General features: G+C 37.6%; 4 protein-coding genes across 6 annotated transcripts; 2 read left to right on the plus strand and 2 right to left on the minus strand.

Moving 5' to 3' along the window:
• The first annotated feature begins 30 nt into the window (after positions 1–30).
• Positions 31–5,755, plus strand: LOC142974007 (uncharacterized). Of its 3 annotated transcripts, none has more exons than XM_076116103.1 (13): positions 31–179; positions 1,154–1,390; positions 1,524–1,601; positions 2,552–2,901; positions 3,280–3,391; positions 3,471–3,632; positions 3,831–4,160; positions 4,244–4,361; positions 4,586–4,689; positions 4,773–4,959; positions 5,095–5,211; positions 5,309–5,429; positions 5,519–5,755. In XM_076116103.1, exons 2-13 carry the CDS (start codon positions 1,154–1,156, stop codon positions 5,637–5,639), a joined length of 2,037 nt encoding a protein of 678 aa, XP_075972218.1. In that variant the 5' UTR covers positions 31–179; the 3' UTR covers positions 5,640–5,755. The 3 variants fall into 3 exon arrangements, with proteins under 3 accessions (XP_075972218.1, XP_075972210.1, XP_075972226.1); XM_076116095.1 differs by lacking the exon at positions 31–179 and adding an exon at positions 273–390; XM_076116111.1 differs by lacking the exon at positions 31–179 and adding an exon at positions 273–390 and having other exon boundaries at positions 5,321–5,429.
• Positions 5,756–6,956: 1,201 nt separating this feature from the next.
• RpL13 (ribosomal protein L13) lies at positions 6,957–9,122 on the minus strand. The gene is made up of 5 exons (XM_076116123.1): positions 8,967–9,122; positions 8,573–8,837; positions 8,186–8,335; positions 7,470–7,622; positions 6,957–7,104 (listed from the first exon to the last, which is right to left on the minus strand). Exons 2-5 carry the CDS (start codon positions 8,813–8,815, stop codon positions 6,985–6,987), a joined length of 666 nt encoding a protein of 221 aa, XP_075972238.1. The 5' UTR covers positions 8,816–8,837; positions 8,967–9,122; the 3' UTR covers positions 6,957–6,984.
• A 1,462-nt stretch (positions 9,123–10,584) lies between these two features.
• On the minus strand, positions 10,585–12,297 carry Nmt (N-myristoyl transferase). The gene has a single exon (XM_076116135.1). The coding sequence runs from the start codon at positions 12,201–12,203 to the stop codon at positions 10,788–10,790; it is 1,416 nt and encodes a 471-aa protein (XP_075972250.1). The 5' UTR covers positions 12,204–12,297; the 3' UTR covers positions 10,585–10,787.
• Positions 12,298–12,772: 475 nt separating this feature from the next.
• On the plus strand, positions 12,773–16,924 carry pAbp (poly(A) binding protein). The gene is made up of 3 exons (XM_076116148.1): positions 12,773–13,291; positions 14,196–14,980; positions 15,551–16,924. The coding sequence occupies exons 1-3, from the start codon at positions 13,099–13,101 to the stop codon at positions 16,406–16,408; spliced, it is 1,836 nt and encodes a 611-aa protein (XP_075972263.1). The 5' UTR covers positions 12,773–13,098; the 3' UTR covers positions 16,409–16,924.
• The last annotated feature ends 3,856 nt before the right edge of the window (positions 16,925–20,780 follow it).

Here is a 20,780-nt window from a genome sequence, read left to right on the forward strand (position 1 = left end):
CCTTCCTATGCCTATGCCTGAAAAGTGTACCTACCTAAGTGAAGTATGCTGATTATTGTCTATGCCTATATTCTGTCTATGGTTGCATAGCGAGACGTGAGTTGTGTATTGCTATGCGTGAAGATCTCTTAAAATTGATTAAAATATATCGCTTTTAATTGGAGAATTGTGTTAAAAGGGTAAGCATTTATTTACTGTAGATTTATTTGTATTTATAACGAAGTCTTTATAGCTCTATCTTACACTTACGTCTGCTCTACTGAGTGGAGCCGCCATTTAATTTCATTTTGCATCGGCGGTTTATATCATTTTTGTTCAATGTATCAGATGATAAGGCCAGGGTGTAGAACAAAATTCGGTCAGCTGTGTAAATGTGTGTAGACGTAGATGGTAATATCCGTTTAAAGTTTATGTAATTATGGTTACTTTACTAATCGATATTATACCAACGTGGCTAGCACCGCTTTAGAAATCGGTTTGTACAATTCTTCAGTTCTGCACGTGAAAATATAAACAAAGTAACAGAAAATCAACACACACAGTAGTAGTCAACCCCGAGTTGTAGATGTTCAAACCACCTGAAAGTTCTTTAACGATTTGACAGGGCTATAAAACTGCTATCAAAATTGACAACAACCGGGACCGACATTAAAGCGTGCCCTCCCAACATCGAAGACGCCCAGCTCAAATACCAACAAATTGGCACTTATTAGCTAGGTACAATACCTATTCAATAGGCATAGAATTAGAAAAAACACTTAGATCACTATCTATTCATGATATTCATGTCCAACCAATAATAATAGACATGAATTCATTAAGCAAGTACTTTGACAAGGCTTGAACAACTTTGACACTAGGTTGACCACTAACCATACAACTAGAAGTATATTAATACAAGGGTATACAGTTTATTTTTTTATTTAGTCTATTAGATGAGCAGGTTTGATAATGTGTGTTACTACAAACCAAACATTTTTGATTCAGGCCATTCACATGCTAACACAAATTAGCATGAATAAAATGTATGTAGTTGCAAATTTCATGTTCAACACTAGTCATGTGAATGGGCTTGCTGACAGTAGGGTTTATCATCAAAATATGGAGTTGTATGAAATTTAATAGATTCTACTGTTTATTTATTTAAATCTAGATGTCTTCCCGGGGACGTGGTTATGGAGGAAGAGGGACCTATAGTGGTGGACGAGCAAGTGGCTATAGAGGTTCATACAGAGGCGGTAGTAGAGGGGGATCTTATGAAAACCGTGGAGGACGTGGCGGAGGCTACTCTTCTTACAATAATGAATCAAGATATACAAGTGGCAGTGGTAGCAGATACAATTCCGGTCGTGATAGGATGGATGATTCATACAAGAAGACCTATAGATCTGTAAGTACCTACTTACTAAACAATTGTATCCCATGAACTGAATTTATAAGTTATTTCATAGAATCTGGGCTAAAATTCAAGGAAATATTAGTTGGTCAGAGTTTCAGATGTTTTTGATGTGGTTTTATTTCAGGAAAGTTCAGCAAGTTATTCTAATCGTGACTATGGTGGTCGTTCAGGGTCACCAGACAGGAAAAGAATGAGGATGGAGGTCAGTATTTAGCAATAATGGCATTTCAGGTTGAAGAAATGGCCATGATTAGGTAAATTTTATGTCTTATCTATCTTCTGCACTAAATGTCCAATATCTTCTACAAAATCAACACCGTCCAGAAATTGATGTGCAATGGCTGTCACAGATGAATAAGAGATATTAGAATATACAATTTATAAGAGACATGCTCACAAATTAAAATGAATTCTGACACAAATCATTAGCTGTATTGTGAGGAAAAATGACTTGGAGAGAAATTTTGCAATGAATACCAGACAGGCAATAAAATACGATATTTGGCGAAGTTAGTACTTTATGTAGCTGTTCCATTTTTGAATAGAAAGAAAATGAGGATATTAGTTATGTTCAATTTTGGATTTGATGTACTTTGATGATTTATGGTAAACAATGATATTAACTGATGTAAAGTTTTGACATGCATGCAGGCAAAATAAATAATACTACAAGAATGAGGATTACAACCATTTCATTGAATTGCCCAAAACTGAAAATGTTATGAGTATGATATGGTACATGGGATGTAATGACTCATTACAATCATTTTACCTCAAGCCTATCATCTCATTTGTATCTGGACCCTTCTGAGTACCCATATGAATATGAATATGATGAAACATTTTTTTATATGCCTAATTTTTCTGCCAGGCGACTGTAACAAAAGGGAAAGATGTATAATATATAATGTCTGTAGATGTCAGTAAAGTTACAAAGATGACGAGTCTGCACAAAAGAAAAATTAGATTCTATCACATCGGACTAATCAGTACTATGTATAAGGAGTTCACTGTAGAGGTGCCTTAATGTAGTACTCTAACACTGACGAGGGCCAAATAAGGAAGAACTACCATTTACATCTTCATTATTAAACACTTTATTCTATTTCATATGCAAAGCGTGTCGAAAGAACCAAAGAGAGTTGTGTACAGGGCTCCTCGAGCGATAGACGTAGCCATGACGGTGGCGGTCATTACGGCGGATCATATGGCGGTCGGCAAGAAAGTTACAGCAGCGAAAGGAGATCGTTCGGTGGAGAAGATCGCAGACGGTCGCCGAACCGAGAGAGCTACCGCAAGCCGAGCGGCATGGGTCCGCCGCGGGAGGCGGTGCGGCCCGCCACGCGGCCGCGCGCCGTGCGCCGATCGTTCCGCGGCCGCACCATGCGCTCGCGAGCCTCCTTCCGAGGCGCTCCGCGCTCGCGCGGTACCTTTACCTCTAGGCGATACACCGAAAGGTCGCTCGGTTACGCCCGTGCCTTCCGATCGCTCAAGGGCCGAAGGTAATAATACGATACGTTGAGTACCCATTGCTTACATTTTAGTTTACTTTGTACGAGAGATTGAATGTCGAACTGGAAGATAGACCGCACGGAGGAAATATTTGAACTCTCAAATAGTTGATATTTGTGCATAGATTTATTAGCTATGTCCGTTTAGAATTCGACAAGACGAAGAGACGAGAAAATGAATTTGGATTCATTTGCAGAAGTGAACGAACGAGAGCATCAGATCGAATGACAATGCATAATAAATATTAAGCAATTGCAATTGCGTCCACAGGAGGAATAATGGGAATCTCTAGAAATTTTCTACATTTATCTTAAAAATGTAATATGCGAATAGCCAGCTATTTTATTAACACGTTATTTAACCGACAGCTCTGTGAAATCTAAAGAAGAGGAAGCCTCATCGACTGAAGAAGATTGGGATGCCGATGAAAAAGAGGAAGCTCCTGAAGAGAAAAAAGAGCCTAAAATAAAATCTCCTAAGGTAACAAACCTTCCTAATACAAAACAATGCGAGTACCACGTTGATTGATACTTAATATAAAGTTGTTTAATTTTTTAAGATTTCACAAGCCGAGCCGGAAGTGTCAGACGTAGAGGGCGGAGAAGGCGGCGAGGACACGGACAAAGAGCCCGACGCGGCGTCGGACGCGGCGCCGCCCCGCGCCCGCGCCTACGTGCACCTCGCCTGCGTGCACTGCAAGGAGAAGTGTGCTACATTTGCCGTGAGTATCACGTTCGTCTTTTTACCAATTCATTCATACAGGGTAAAAAGGCTTAAATTTTTTTAAAAAGTATGAAAATCATATTGCGAAATATTCATCGAATCGTGAGGACGAGTCACCGAGCGAAGGGCCCCGTCCGGCCCCTTGACCTATAGGAACCGTCCTCGAAAACGTAACGATATTATCCGACGGGCGCAGGCGTACGTGAAGCACCTGGTGTCCAGCAAGCACCGCGCGGCCATGAACGGCGTGGCGCGGCGCCACAAGGTGCAGCTGCTGCGCATGCGCGTGGCGCAGCGCGGCGCGCAGCGGGAGCTGGAGGCGGCGGCGGGCGCGGCGCTGGCGGCGCGCTCCACGTTCTGCCCCGTGTGCCGCCTCAACCACCGCACCACGCGCCACGCGCACAACCTCACCGACACGCACCGCGCCATGAAGCGCTTCCTCATGCCCTTCTGCCAGATCTGCCGCCTCACGTTCCGCTCGCCGATGATCTACGAGCACCACATTTGCTCCCTGGAGCACCTCAAGGTGAGCGTCGTCTCGAGGTCCCGTCTCGTTGTGACCTTGACTCTGTTCGAGTTCTAATCGAACGAATGCGTCGTTTTTTGTAGAGAAAGGCCAGCCAGTCCGCTCGACGCGTGAGCCCCAAAGCAGAGGCCAGCGGCGACGAAGGCATGGATGTCGATTTGGACAATTTCATGACTCTGGACTCCGTGGGTGACGTAGACGGTGAGTTAGAGGTCTGTCGCGTTGCCCGGCGCACGTACGTAGTCTAAGGCCGCCCCTAGACTGTGAAGACCGCTTTATATATTATTCAATTGTAATCGACCAAGTTTTATTTAAGTATTACGAATAACACTAGCTCCACCTATACCCACTTGTACACCTCGTTCACTCTTTATTGACATAGTTTCTTATGTGTTACATTTTTTAAATATTTTTTAAAATTTTAGAAGTAGAAGATGATGATTCGGGCGGTGAAAAGAAAGATGAATCGACTCCGAAGAAAGTCAAAGTGGAAATAAACATAGGCAGTGAACATATTAAAAAGATGGAGGTAAGATGGAACAGCCTATAATATTATATCTACATTGAAAATGTCAACATCGTCTAACATGTCATTTTTTTGTTAAAAATTAGGTGTGGTGGTGTGAATTATGTCGTGTTTACTTGCCACGTGTGGAGGCTGGTGGCACGGAAGAAGCTGAAGCGTTGCGCCGTCACTGTCGCCTACGTATTCATCTAGGTCGCTACGTACAACATCGGGACACGCGAACGTTGCGCAAACACGCGGAACGAATTCATCGTCAACTACATCAACAAAAAGGTGAGTGTAACTATTTGCAAAGCCAACGGCTGAATTTTCTCGTTTAAATCGGTTTAATAACCGATACCCGGAATCGAAATTCGTTAGAACACCGTGCGAGGCTGAAAAAGTAAATAAGAGTTATTAATCTTCCAGAAGAAGAAAAAGACGTTGCAGCTTCTGAAAGCGACAAAGTGAAAACAGAAAAGGTGGAGTCCACTGATGACAGTAAAAAGAAACTTGACAATGGTGCTGATAATTCCATCGCGTCTGGTATGTTACTTCTCTTCTATACTGAGTTTGATTGATATCTATATAAATAAAATTCGTTCGTTTAGAAACTAAAGTTCAATAATAATAAAGAATAAAGATGGTATTTCAGGCAGTGAAGATAAGTTATGGGCAGACGTTGATAAGGATATTGGAGAACTGTTACGTGAAGTTGATCCACAAGGCAATGAAGGCAGCGATGATGATGAAGATCTTGGCAGGTATGAAAATGATGATAATTGAATATATTGGTAAAAGCATCCCTAAACATACATCTTCTCGAATAAAGCTACTTTTTTTTCATTTCTAGGTATGACAAATTTCGTAAGAGTGATAAAAACGTAAAAAATGGTGAGTCTGAAGAAAACCCTACAGATGCCCCAGATGCTGCTGTCGAGAAGACCAATACTGAAATTAACACACCTGCTTAAGTAAATTATATTACTTGTTTTATTTTAAGGCGTTTGTTTAGTATAATAGGTACTTGCAATATGTATTTTATGAATTTAGTAGTGTGACATAATTTGAAATAAATATGTAATGCTAATTTTGTATTATTATTTATTTAATAGTTATGCTAAAAACCAGTGTCCATTAATGTGCTAGTTTGAATTTTATGAGTTCGATCACAGAGTATGATTAAATATCAGCTGTATAACAAATCGCTCTATTATTGCGATCCTGGGAAATTACTAGGGAATTAACTTGCTACTACCGGTGCAGACAAGGGATAGTTAAGATAATTATACTGATATCTATCTCTACTTATTTCTTCGAATACTCCACAAGTGTAGGCCATGTTTACACGGTGGTGATTGTTCCACTCTACATATTCGTCCAACAGCTCAATACCCAACCAGTCCCTACTCATACTCGATCAAATCAACGCTCGCAAACTCGATCGAAATATACTGAATGATAACAGCCTGAAATTCGGCCGGTAACGTATGCGGCTGATGACAATGTCACGGGTTCGATTCCTGGGTGCATTCTTATTAAAAAAACTTTTCTGGCAGCTAGCAGCAAGCTATCGGGCATAAAACAACTAGCGCGCGTATAAAGGGTGTGCAAGGGGAAACTAAAGACCGCGCACCGCGCTTAGCAGTCAAGCCCGCGAAGAAAACCGCGAGCGAAGTGCGCGTAATCTTGGACGCTCCTAAAAACGTGCCCATAGTGTGTAGAGCTGGTTATTAAGTAGGACTGACAAAGTAACTGGCGAATAAAATTATAAGTGTTTGTCGTACAAGTCTTTTTTTGTGCTTTGTGGAAATGCACCGTATCCCCGGGCTGAACGGGGTCGTTTTTAGAACTCTTACGCCGGCTCCACACGTTGGCCCCAACGCTTGTACTGACGTTAGACTGCAAACTCGGTAAGGCATACACACGTTGGCTAATAAACAAGTTCTGTCCCGTCAGATCGCGAGCGTTGACACAGATTCCTTTGATGAAACCGACACGAGCCGGCCAACTACCTACCAACGCTCGCCCCAACGTTGGGACCAATGCCATTTTGCTGGATCCACACGTTGGACGAAAGCGTTTGGGGCCTATATTGGGGCCAACGTGTGGAGGCGGCGTTAGGGGTCGAGCTGGCTCTACTAAAACGCCTGAAGTATAACTTCGGCGTGACTGAATGCTCCAGGGGGCAAGAACAACTTAAAGCATACCATTTGATCTATCTCATACAACATCGGATATTTTAGATGGGATGTTACGTATGTACCTTAATGTTAAAATAACACAATAAATAAGGTATTTTATTATACATTTATTTCATCACTTCTTAGCTTTAGTTTCTTTGACTGCTGTCGGAGCTTTAGTGACATCGTCTGGGTTCTCCGCAGCATCCTTCAGTCGCTTAGCGCGAATACCAACAAGCTTGGCAATGGAACGAGCCTAGAACAAAGAAATATGATTAAATACAGAAAATAGTTGACACTAATGTGAGTTATATCATCAACAAATCCGTTATTATAAGGCTATAGGTATTGCAAACAATGTGCTAATTAACTACTAGAAAAATCACCTACTCATTTTGAAAAGTCGAAATTGCTTCCTAGAGATTAATAGGTTGTTTTTTTTTTATTGTGGCTTTACAAGTTTTAAAAATCTTTGTTTACATGGTAAAATATCAAATCTTTACACAAAATGTGATGATATATGCTAATAACGCAATATCTAGGATAACCAGGTTGCCCAACTTGCACAATTGATAAAAATTAATATATTGTCAGAAAAATAGATGCAAAAATTTTTATTACCCCTCTGAGGTACTGGTAGGCTTTGAAGTCTTTCTCTTCCTCAGTGATAGCACGTGCAATCGACTTGGGTGCTGGCTGTTGGACAGGCATCAAAGGTCCACGAAGCTGCGTAGCTAACTTGCGTTCTTCTTCATTAGCCTCTCCCTTCAGTACCTAAACAACCAAACAGTACTTATAAAATCTACAGGAAACAGAAAGAGAAACATCCTATTGATAGATTACTGGTTAGCCCTAGTTTATACTTTATTTTGAACACTAAAATACTGTATAATTTGTATTTGGGGACTTTTAAAGTGAAAGATGATTCTGAATGGAATGTGAACCATCAAACAACATTGCACAACCATCAAAGATTAGTTTACTAGCACATAGTCAATGTTCAGACTAGGTAAGTAGCTAAGCAAAAATAGGTCACAACAAATCAAATAATGTTGAGTATCCTTCTTAAATAAATGTGCCATTCTCTAAAATCTGTATTATTCCAATTAATAATTTGCTTTATAGTCAGTACATATTCACTAGTATATATTTTTCCATTTTCTTGGAATAGAAAATAAAATAAATATGTAATTCTATATAACCTGAATTATTATAATTCATATTTTACAGAACAAAACAACAACTACTACTACTAGCTTGTTTTGACACCAACAATATTAAAACCAAAGAAAACCCTACATTGAACTAGTATAAGAACACAATAATATAAACATTACCTTCTTGCCCTTAGGGAACAGAATAAGACGGGCACGGTATTCCTTCAATCTCTGTACATTGGTTTGAAGAGACTCAACAGATTTGTTGCGTCTGCGAGGATCTACTGCAATCCCAATGGTTCTGGCGAAAGCAGGGCTAAGACCAGCCGCCTGAAAATTTACAAAAACAAAAATTAAACATCATAAACAAGCCACTTCAATAGCTTCTGCAATCTACAATCTCAACACAATCTTGAAACAATTTGTAGGTTATGATACAAATATTATGATGTTCAAATGAACTTTTCAGTTAAATCACATACTTTTAAACAATACCAATTTGAGCTGAAGATATTGATAAAATAATAATGGGCAAGAAACAATGCTTAAACGTTACCAAAAACTTACCCTGATTTCACGAAGAGTAAATCCACGTCCAGCACGAACTTTAGTATGGTATCGGACTGTAGGGCATCGGACAACGGGTCTCAAAGGACCAGCAGCGGGACGTGGAGCAATAGCCTTAGCCTTCTTAATCCTATTTTGCTTTCTGCGGTGGCGTCTAGCAGGTTGGTTAAACCAAGTTTTCACGAATCTTTGCCAATCCTTATGGAAATGGCCATTGGGGATCATATTATTACCCTTCCCCATGTTTGTATAACCACAACTTCACCTAAAACACAAAAACACGAAATAAACTTAGGAATGTCCAGGGCGCACATACAACAATGCGAAACTAATCTGTTCATTATAGAATTCGTACAGATTTCACAGAATTTGTTTGATTTAGAAAAACACTGACCGGTGCTATGAAGAAGGTGTCCAAAAAGAACACAAATGTCAGTTGACATTAGAGTGTTGCCAGTTTAAAATGTGCGTACGAGGGACAAACTCAATAATTTCAATTTTTCCGTCACGTTGGACAGTCAGAGTGCAGTAGGTAATAGGTACATACCACACTTACAGGATAAAAATGAAATAGAATAGGGAAAAACTGCTGTGTAAAAGTAAAACTACCCACTACAAAGGACTTTTTTAATGCTTAGAAATTAAAAACAATAATAGAAATAGGTAACAGACGGGCGGCTAAGCCGATAGCTTCATAAAATTTAATGTGAATCTAATAAAAAATAAATAAAAAAATAATATATAATATACCTATATATAATAATATTAAAAATCTTGGAATGCAGTTATACATTTTTATTTTATCTATACTAATATTATAAAGCTGAAGAGTTTGTATGTTTATTTGAACGCGCTAATCTCAGGAACTTCTGGTCCGATTCAAAAAATATTTCAGTGTTAGATAGGCCATTTATCGAGGAAGGCTATAGGCTATATATCATCACGGTACGACTAATAAAAACATTTTTTTTTTTAATAAAGCGTGCTTCCAGCCCGACCACCAGCTACTACTGGAGCGGCTGAATTCATTTTGATGGAAATTTTGCCGAAGGGTAGAAGAGTTTATGGAGCAACATACAAGTTGAAAAAACGAAAGGAAAAAGACTCAGGAATATCCAATTCACAGAAATTAAAATGTTGAGATGAATGTTCGGTGTCACCATGCATAATATTTGCACCGAGTACCTACATGCGAGGAAGTTTGAGTGTATGTAGGTATATGATTTCGTGGCTAAGTTGCAAGTCTACTGATTGAGATGGTATGGACGTATAGAAAGGAGACCACCTGATTGTGTCGTCGGCAAACAGGAACTAGAAACGTACTAGAATCCCCGAAAAAATACCTAAATCGCCACCCACCCAAGACCACATGGATAGAAGCGTTGTAGCGAGATATGAAGGAATTTGAAGTTGAGAAAGACAATGTCTAAGATTGGGCGAAGAAAAAGGAGAGTGTAAGGAATGCTTGCTGACCCTGTATTCTCAATCAGATAAGACTCATCGAGGTTCCTCCGTTTTGGGAAGAGAAGCTGGGTCTCAATGGCCTTAATTGTCTGAGATTGATTGGGCGGGATTCGATTCTGATAACATACTGAACGCGCTGTACTGGTTACCGTGTCACACTGAATCGCATGTTGAACTTTGTTTAGGTCTTAAATAATCTTCAAATTCCCTAACTAAAGGATTACAAACATAATATATAAATAGAGGTTGTCAGCTTGAAGCACCAACATTCTTTAGGCTTTTTATTAGAAATGATTAAGTTCACATGTATCAGGAAATTCTACCTTAACAACTTGATATCCTTAGGTATACCATGATGTGCTTAGAATGCAACTGCAACAGCTTGGTACCAGCAGTAACTGAAGTTGAATGTTTAATATTATTATGCCTTAAATCAACCATGTGCCCCCCTTATTCCGGATTTGCCCCAGTATGTTAAAAAAGGAGATCTTTTAGCCTCTTCTTCAATTGGACTAAAAATAGGAATTTAGTTAATGAAATCAATTACAAACATAAAAAAACACATTGTATTTAAAGTATTATGACTTGGTTTACATGTATGTAAATAAATACTACAGAAAGTTGAATCAGTGGTTAATAACAACAACATTTGAACTAAGGCTATATTTCCAACCAATAAAAACACTTTACACAAAGTGACATAAAACAAAGTAATATAATTGGGATGCAAGAATACATGATATCAATTTAATTACTGCAATACTAAACCAATTTTATTTGGTGTCATACTTGGACACCTCCAATTATATAAGTAATATTGCAAATTCCCATCACCAATTCCAAATTTAAGGGGTTCTAAGAATTCTTTATTATCCATAAGATCCAGAGCATTAAAAACATCAAACCCAGAATTTTTTGCAGTGATTAATGCATCAAGCATTAAATCTATCCATGGTGTCTTAGTAGACACATTATAAAATGAATATGCAGCTTTAAGTGTTTTATGTACTGGATGGTACACAACAGTAGAGGGCAAAGTGTAGTAACTAACAAAATCAGTAATACTGCCATCTTGAGCTTCAACAACAAAGCTATCAATTATTCCCCCCTGCGGTAAGAACCAATGCTTGAAATCTTCCTCTGAAAATATTGGAGCCAAATCAAATTTCCTTAAATAATCATTTAACAAATTCACCACCTTTTCAGTATCTTGAACCTCCATCTTACGAAATCCTGAGGTCTTTGGATGATCAGGTAGTTTAAATAGCTTTAGCGTTCGTTGCATAGTCATGTTTCTAGACAAATGACTGAACTTGATATCAATTAATTTCTTTGGATTAAGCGACCTGTGCCAATAACGACAGCTGGCTATAGGCTTAGGTAAAACAATTCCAGCAGTGTATACTCCTTGAAATATACCTGTCAGATTTACTCTGCGAGTAATTTCTCTAATTAACACAGGTGCTACCCTTTTAGCACGTAACTTTTTGTGGACACACAAAAAGTTTATCTCAACAACTGTTTGCACATGGTCATAAATTCTTAACTGAGCTGGGATAGCAGATATAAACCCAACCAATCTACCTGATTTTACAACACGCACACCACAATGCCATTCCATTTTCCAGCCAGGCGGTTGGAGCGCCCATTTCAAAAAATCTGTTTGATAATCAAACCTGAACATACAATCATCATCTTCAACATAGTTCTCATTGAGCAAGGTATAAAGTTCTTTTAGTACCAATGGCTCATTTAAATTTAATGTGTCCCATTGAAACCCGTCAGGCAAAGTGTATGGTTCTGACCGTATCTCTTCGGGAGTTTTCGGAGGCTCTATGGGTTCATTAGAAATAATTTTTTCATCCATTTTAGGGACTGGTTGAGTAGACCAAAATTGATATGATTTATGTAAAGCCTCTTCTGTTGTCTTGGCAGGTTTCTGCTGGAGGTTTAACACTTCCATGGCCATTTTTAAATCTTTTAAAGATATGTTCTGGTGAACATCGCTTGAATTTGACCCGGTGACTAAACCATCGGGCAAGGTTGAAACGCCGTGGTCGCCATCTCCACCGCTACGCTTTTTTTTGTTTTTACTTTTCTTCTTTTGATGTTTTTCTTCGTTGTCTTTATTATAGTCACTAGATTGAGTTGCTTTGGTGTCTTCCATTTTTAATACAAGTAATAATCAAATAAAATTGATAATTTATCTGGTGGAAACCTAAATTTCAAGAATGAGTTTATAAGGTTCATTCACTCACTATGGAAATTGGAAATTAATTGGAGCCTCTTGTCTATGGAATATATGAACTTTTTAAACTAAAATTGAATATTCGTGATTAAGGTCTTTTAATCTGGAAATATGTGTTATTTGAGTTATTTCGCTCAACTTTTGTTCATCATATTAAGTTAATAAACATTTTCAAACTTGAATTATTTGGGTAGGTAGCGGGAGAATTAATGCGATAGGTACCTAGGTAGTCGGTTTCCGTCTTGCGAAGGTACTCGTATTTTAGTGAAATAAGTTTTCTCTAAATTGCTTAGAAATTATTATGATTGTGTGTTTATATTCCTAAATTACATATCTATAAAAAACTTTACTTTCAAAATATTTTTTAATCATACTAAAATAACATGTTAGTATTATCTAGAATGTCAGACCGGAACGTATGTTGGTCAAACTGATTGCGCCAACTTTTCACAAATTTCGTAAATACACCACAGCCACAGTCGCCATCTTGCATTTTGTCAAACGTCACCTTTTCCTTTGGTGAGCAAGGTGTGTTCACGTGAGGTTGTGTGTTCCCTGAAATATAGGTCACACAATCCTCAGAATTTCGTGAAATATTCTTGTAAAATAAAAAAAAAATCAAAAAATTAACAAAAATCCAAAAAAATAGTAAAATAATTAAAAAATAACGGGAATCACTTGATTTTAAGTTAGTGTACGTAAGCGTGCAACGTGGTCTGAGGAATGCGATAGTCATTATAAAGAGAAAGTGAAGTTGGTTTCTGCCTTCGTTAAGTTAATGTCTACATAAAACTGCCGCAGTGAAACATACAAAATGAATCCAGGTCCACCTAATTACCCGATGGCTTCTCTTTATGTCGGAGATCTACACTCCGATATAACTGAGGCCATGTTGTTTGAAAAATTTTCAACCGCTGGTCCGGTTCTTTCTATTCGCGTTTGTCGCGATATGATAACTCGTAGATCCCTAGGCTATGCTTATGTAAATTTCCAGCAGCCGACTGATGGTAAGTGTTTTTTTTTTTTCATTTTTTAGTTTTAAGATTTCAAGGACATTTTTTTCACTGCTACATAAAATACTAGCGGAATAATCATACTAATCTTATTATATCGTTATCTTTTATATTCGTATTGCGATTCAGACGGAATTTTATGTATTTTTTCATGTCAATCCATCTGAAGACAGCATTACATTAATTTTGCCATGCTCGTCATCCTAGATCTGTAGGTTAACTGGATCTGCACTTTGGCATTAAAACGATTTTATTACATTGTCATTAATTGCCTGTCTCATACAGACTAGTAAACTTTCTCTTACTCTCCACTCTATAATTTAGACCTTCTTACTGAGCAATTTTATAAGATATAGTCTTATGAAGGTAATATAATAAATTAATTGTGATGCTTTAAATTGTTGTCTGTAAGATGGCGTTTTATTTGTAACATATGGAGTTATCTTGATTTCAATATGTCTGTCCTTCAAGAGTTGATTTCTATGTACTACTTGAGAAATCAAAAGCCACTTGTTACATTCATGTCTTGACAGCTAACTAATTGTGAAAGTGGGCTGGGTAAAAATACCAATCTTGATAAATATAAGCATGCAATCGAATAGTTTTACAAAAATACTATTGAGAAGGAAACAATACAAAAACCTAAGTAGGTACATTGAAATGTTGAATTGTTAAAATGTCTATTTGGTAACAAAATTTTCAGATGCACTAATTTTACAAAAATTGTGATAGCTTAGAGATCTAACAAGGGCCAGTGTTATTAATTGTTGGGCAGTAGCAAAGTAATAAGAGTCCAAACTAGGAGGTCAAATTATATTTCTGTTTGCATAAAAGAAATTAAATAAGTGTTGTTTTATAGTCTTCCTATAGTAATTAGATATTTATTCATTTGTTGCAGCTGAACGGGCACTGGACACTATGAATTTTGATATGATCAAAGGAAGACCTATTAGAATCATGTGGTCCCAAAGAGATCCATCCCTGCGAAAGTCTGGAGTGGGGAATGTTTTTATCAAGAACCTTGATAAAACTATTGACAACAAAGCAATGTACGATACTTTTTCTGCTTTTGGAAATATTTTAAGCTGCAAAGTGGCTCAAGATGAAACTGGAGCCTCTAAAGGGTACGGGTTTGTACATTTTGAAACTGAGGAAGCAGCTAATAAATCCATTGAAAAAGTTAATGGCATGCTTTTGAACGGAAAAAAAGTATATGTAGGTAGATTCATCCCCCGTAAGGAGCGTGAAAAGGAACTTGGTGAGAAAGCTAAGTTGTTCACAAATGTGTACGTCAAGAATTTCGGAGAAGACTTTAGCGACGAAATGCTAAAAGATATGTTTGAAAAGTATGGCCGTATTACTAGCCATAAAGTAATGTATAAAGAAGATGGTTCTTCTAGAGGTTTTGGTTTTGTTGCATTTGAAGATCCTGATGCGGCAGAGAGAGCTTGTATGGAATTAAATGGTAAAGAGCTCGTTGAAGGTAAACCTCTGTATGTTGGACGTGCACAAAAGAAAGCAGAACGACAAAAAGAACTTAAGCGTAAATTTGAGCAGTTAAAATCTGAGCGCTTGACTCGCTACCAAGGGGTGAATTTGTATGTTAAAAACTTGGATGACACCATTGACGATGAACGTTTACGTAAAGAATTTGCACCATTTGGAACCATTACATCTGCAAAGGTAATTTGTTTGCTTAATTTTTCATTTAAGTTTAAGATAATGATTTTAGTCGGATTTTAAATAATTTTAATTCTTTAATTGTCGACAAACAAAAATTTGCTTTACCAGTACAGCGGGCTTATCACGTATCTCAGTTGACAGCTAGTATCCGTCAAATCTATGGTCACTATTCAGAACATTGCTGCTTTGACGTAACGTATTAATCATTATAATCTAGGGGAGAAAGCAATGGACAGCATAGTGGCTTTCATATGGATGTCAACTGAGATACGTGATAGCCCCCCAGGTCAGTTGCGCAATTGACATTTCAGCTGATTATCTCTAGTTCTTTGCCTTGTTCAATGTCCAGTTATTTGGGCATAACGACTAAGTTTTGTTTGTTATCAATGCCTTCGGTCTATACATTCATGTATCCTGAAAATCATCATTCAATCATCTATCACCGCGACTACTTAACTTTTGTTGATGAGCGACTTCTTGTATTGTATTAGTTTTCTCGATTACACTGATTTAGAATGAATAGAAGTATAATATATGATGTAGAAAAAATAATTAATTGTTGTATTTCAGGTTATGCTTGAAGATGGACGTAGTAAGGGTTTCGGATTTGTTTGTTTCTCATCACCAGAAGAGGCCACCAAAGCTGTTACTGAAATGAACGGCCGAATTGTAGGAACTAAACCATTATATGTTGCCTTGGCTCAACGTAAAGAAGATCGTAAAGCTCATTTGACATCTCAGTACATGCAAAGAATGGCTAGTATGCGTATGCAACAGATGGGTCAAATATTCCAACCAGGAGGTGCTGGAGGATATTTTGTACCTACTATTCCTCCTGCTCAAAGATTTTATGGTCCAGCACAAATGACCCAGATAAGACCTTCTCCTCGCTGGACTGCACAGCCGCCCGTAAGGCCTAGCACACAGACTGCTGCATCTGGTTATCCTAACATGCAGGCACCGTTCCGCCCGGCGCCTAGGGCCCCGACTCAAGCAACTCTACGTACATCTCTTGGAGCTAGACCAATCACTGGACAACAAGGAGTCGCCACAGCCGCTTCTATCCGCGCTCCACTTGTAACTCAGAGCGGACGTCCAGCTGGGTATAAATATACAGCTAATATGCGTAACCCTCCAGCTCCTCAACCAGCAGTACACATTCAGGGCCAAGAACCGTTGACAGCCACCATGCTGGCCGCAGCGCCTCTTCAGGAGCAGAAACAAATGCTTGGTGAACGTTTGTTCCCTCTAATTCAACGTATGCATCCAGATTTAGCTGGAAAGATAACTGGAATGCTTCTAGAAATTGATAACTCAGAGCTTCTTCATATGTTGGAACATGGAGAGTCTCTCAAAGCTAAAGTAGACGAAGCTGTTGCAGTTTTGCAAGCCCACCAGGCTAAACAGCAAGCTACTAAAAAAGAGTAATAACTCATGTTATAGCCACAACAAAGAAAACGACCAGCTTTTAAGTTGCAAGAACTAAGACAAGTGCAAGTTCTTGTTACATTTAATGCTTTGAAACACCTTATATTGTTAATCCCGCTCATAAAAAAATACATAAATAAAAATTGAAAAAAAAAAATAAAAGTGGATTGCACTCTTTCTAAATAATTATATTATAACATTATATAACAATATGGAGTGCATTTCTGCAAACAAAAATAAAGAAACTGTCAACATTTCTATATTTGAAAGAGTACTCTGAGCTCTGACTTTTTACATTAACCGAGAAGTCTGGTTTAAGTTGTCATTAGCTTTTTATTTCTATTTTATATCTTATCTCAGAAAATGGAGTTGGCTTATGTTCTTTCAATTTCTTTCTTTTATCTATATCAGTTTTATACATTAACATACCAATGATTGTAAACTTGGTCTTTAATGTAACTGATTCAATATTCCTTTATGATTTGTTATATATATTCTGTGGAATATTCACAATAATTGATGGTTTTTTATTTAATATTCCTGTTCATTCCCTTGAATACAGAAACGCCGGAACGCAGAGCAATGGAACAGCTATGTGCGGAGCATCCGCTAGTAGCCGTACTCACTCTGGTTACAATCTAATGAAACCCTGCGAAAAAGGCTAAGTTAGTGAGTAGTGACACGTGAAATTCGCGCTAATAAATAGCCTGTTTCTGTGGTTCACGCTGTATAATGCTTACGAACTCTGGCCACGCGATCTCGTGTACGTTACGCCAGCAAGAAAGTGTCACCTAGAGTGATATAAGTAGAACGTATAATTAGTGCGCAATCTGCTGTAAATGTGCGCCGCATAAAAAAATTGTGCATGTTGTAGTTTTGAAAAAAAAACGTAAAAACGATTCCTGCTGGAGTAACGTTGTTCTAGCAAGAAAATTCTAGACGAATTATCGGAGAGATAAAATACATACATGGGCAGAGAGCTTATATTTGTGCAAGTATGTGCGCCATAAATATAATTTGTGCGTCTTCAGGTTTTCGAGATATTGCGTTTCTCGCTGCAGTAACGTTTTGCAAATTCGTGTATCTCCAAGACCATTTTATGTGCGCCTGTAGAATGAACATACACGAATAGCTCTTAATTTGTGCATATTTGTGACATAATTAGATGCCAGATAATATTTATAATTTTCAAGTAATCGCGCTTTATTGAAAACTTAAAAAAATATTGTAGCGCCTAAATGAGAAGACGTATAAGCTCGCTAAAAACTGTATTCGTTCCATCTTTTTGTTTATAATTACCATAAAAAGTTTCAAAACAGAACCTACAAGCGTTAATGAATAATATTACTAAAAGTCGAAACGACGGCATCATAACTTTGACGCCAACAAACAAGAAACTGGCTCAACCTAAGATGTGTAGATGTAAACCAAAAATTAGTGCATTTATCAAATAATATATAGTAAAAATATCCAGCTTCAACTGTTTCGTGTTAAGTAAATATTAATATCAAACCAAAACAGTTATTCAGCGCAGGTTATCCGACCAAATTCGAATGACTACAAAAAAGCGACGGATTCATACGTGTCGATGACCTTCTTAACTTTACTCGCTAACTGGTTGAAACGTATTGTGCCCGAGTACAGTGCAGTAGAAAATAGTTAAAAATAAATAACTTTTGATTAAATTAAACATACCTATTCTTCTATCATTCTATTCTAGCTGTTCCGGTAACTTTGCGCACGATTATGTACATCATTTGTTGGCCGAGATATAATTTAGTTTTGGGTATGATAGTATGATACGCGAACGTAGTATAGACCGGTTAAAATTATTATTCTTTTTTATCCTTTTATTAATTGCCTAATTTGAAAACCCAAACCTAAGCAGCCCGATATGTGAAACTTGAGTTGAAGTTTTCAAATCCGGCTATTCTTTAAAAAACATAAATTGATAACAAAATATAACGCTCTATAGGTTTTTATTACGTTCGCGTACTATATAATCATACCTAACCAAAACATAATTATATCTCGGCCAAAACAACAACTACTTAATATTTAAATTTCACGCCATGATGGTACTGAACTACTTTAAGTGATTTTATTGTTTGTGTACTTAAGTAAATGAAAAACTGATCTGTGATTTTAAATAATACCAAATGACTATACAAGGTACAAATAGTTTAATTGAACAATGTTTGTTCTAATATTTATAGGTAGAAAATTTGATCTGTGATTTGTTGCCATAATTACTTTAAGAATCATGATTATGATAATAAAAATAATATTTTTTTAAACCAACAAGCTTTTTGATTTCATATGATCAGAAAGTACATTTAATACCTAGGTATATTACATATATTATATTTTTATTAGGTCATTGTAATAATAATTCCCAACGAACATTTGAGCGTGACTGTACGAACACAGTTTAGGTGTAATACGTTTAATAAAGGAGGTCATCGATACGTATGAATCCGTCGCTTTTTTGTAGTCATTCGAATTTGGTCGGATAACCTGCGCTGAATAACTGTTTTGGTTTGATATTAATATTTACTTAACACGAAACAGTTGAAGCTGGATATTTTTACTATATATTATTTGATAAATGCACTAATTTTTGGTTTACATCTACACATCTTAGGTTGAGCCAGTTTCTTGTTTGTTGGCGTCAAAGTTATGATGCCGTCGTTTCGACTTTTAGTAATATTATTCATTAACGCTTGTAGGTTCTGTTTTGAAACTTTTTATGGTAATTATAAACAAAAAGATGGAACGAATACAGTTTTTAGCGAGCTTATACGTCTTCTCATTTAGGCGCTACAATATTTTTTTAAGTTTTCAATAAAGCGCGATTACTTGAAAATTATAAATATTATCTGGCATCTAATTATGTCACAAATATGCACAAATTAAGAGCTATTCGTGTATGTTCATTCTACAGGCGCACATAAAATGGTCTTGGAGATACACGAATTTGCAAAACGTTACTGCAGCGAGAAACGCAATATCTCGAAAACCTGAAGACGCACAAATTATATTTATGGCGCACATACTTGCACAAATATAAGCTCTCTGCCCATGTATGTATTTTATCTCTCCGATAATTCGTCTAGAATTTTCTTGCTAGAACAACGTTACTCCAGCAGGAATCGTTTTTACGTTTTTTTTTCAAAACTACAACACGCACAATTTTTTTATGCGGCGCACATTTACAGCAGATTGCGCACTAATTATACGTTCTACTTATATCACTCTAGGTGACACTTTCTTGCTAGCGTAACGTACACCGCGATCTCTGGTTCCATTCCCGATGTGCTATTCTACATTTCTAATTTGTTATAACATTGATTAACGACTGCCTCGCAAGAGGTCTCGGGTTCGAATCCTGGGTCGGTCCAAAAAGTCTTCTGAAATTTTCTGTTAAGAATTTCTCAGAGATTGTCCGGGGTCAGGAAGTTGAGGATAAAAGACCTCCGTGCCTCGAAGAGCCGTAAACCCGTCGGTTCTGCGCCTGACCCCTCACCGTTCCCGGTGGTTATCAGTCCCACCTGCTTATGAAAGAATAGGAATAGAGAGTATGCCAGTGTATTGTGCAGTCACTTGGACACTATAAACTAAAGTCCTGCATAAGGCTATATTCAATTAAACTGAGCGCCGTAGTCGGAGATCGGCTAGGAAGACAAAAGGTGCCTTTACACACACGCTCTTTCGCGCGTGAAACAACAACGGAAATAGTGCGCGCCGCACTCATCATAGAATAGATTATAATTAGTTGTTACTTAAGTATGCTATACTCTTTGCACGTTGTGTGTGGGAAACATCTATTTAAATCTATATGAAACTCGAGAGTGACTGACTGACATAGTGATCTATCAACGCACAGCCCAAACCACTGGACCTATCGGGCTGAAAAATAAGAAAAGATTTTGATAAATACCACACCCAAGGGGATGAAAGGTTATTTTAAACTTTGTCAATTTTAAACCGATCGGGCTGACACTTAGCATGCATAAAGTTACTATGACTTTAGGCACCCCCTAAGAAAGCATTCACACACCACTAAATAGTTCGGGCTGGGCATGTAGGTAGGTAGATGTAATGACGTGGGCATCCGCTGAGAAACGATTTTGATCAATTATTATTCTACCCCTAAGGCGATAAAATAGGGGATGAATGTTTGTATAAAAATTCTATCTTAAGTAACAAACCACGCGGACGAAGTTGCGGGCAAAAACTAGTAGAAGATAAAAACCATATACAACGTGCCGCTGCAATGGCTTATTTCCTTCAACATATGGGTAGGGCTAGATAGCCTTAGTCATTGTAAAGTACAACAATTTGTATTATTATGCTCTTTATTTATAATTAT

Source organism: Anticarsia gemmatalis, chromosome 1 (assembly GCF_050436995.1).
Source record: "Anticarsia gemmatalis isolate Benzon Research Colony breed Stoneville strain chromosome 1, ilAntGemm2 primary, whole genome shotgun sequence".
Lineage (NCBI taxonomy): Eukaryota > Metazoa > Arthropoda > Insecta > Lepidoptera > Erebidae > Anticarsia > Anticarsia gemmatalis.

Coding starts and splice junctions, on each gene's coding strand:
- LOC142974007 (XM_076116095.1), top strand. Junction 1,391..1,523: donor ACAAGAAGACCTATAGATCT/GTAAGTACCTAC, acceptor GTTTTATTTCAG/GAAAGTTCAGCAAGTTATTC. Junction 2,902..3,279: donor CGATCGCTCAAGGGCCGAAG/GTAATAATACGA, acceptor TTTAACCGACAG/CTCTGTGAAATCTAAAGAAG.
- RpL13 (XM_076116123.1), bottom strand. CDS start 8,815: ATGGGGAAGGGTAATAATATGATCCCCAATGGCCATTTCCATAAGGAT. Junction 8,336..8,572: donor TTACTCTTCGTGAAATCAGG/GTAAGTTTTTGG, acceptor GTAAATTTTCAG/GCGGCTGGTCTTAGCCCTGC. Junction 7,105..7,469: donor CCTACCAGTACCTCAGAGGG/GTAATAAAAATT, acceptor TCTTTGTTCTAG/GCTCGTTCCATTGCCAAGCT.
- Nmt (XM_076116135.1), bottom strand. CDS start 12,203: ATGGAAGACACCAAAGCAACTCAATCTAGTGACTATAATAAAGACAAC.
- pAbp (XM_076116148.1), top strand. CDS start 13,099: ATGAATCCAGGTCCACCTAATTACCCGATGGCTTCTCTTTATGTCGGA. Junction 13,292..14,195: donor TTTCCAGCAGCCGACTGATG/GTAAGTGTTTTT, acceptor CATTTGTTGCAG/CTGAACGGGCACTGGACACT. Junction 14,981..15,550: donor GAACCATTACATCTGCAAAG/GTAATTTGTTTG, acceptor GTTGTATTTCAG/GTTATGCTTGAAGATGGACG.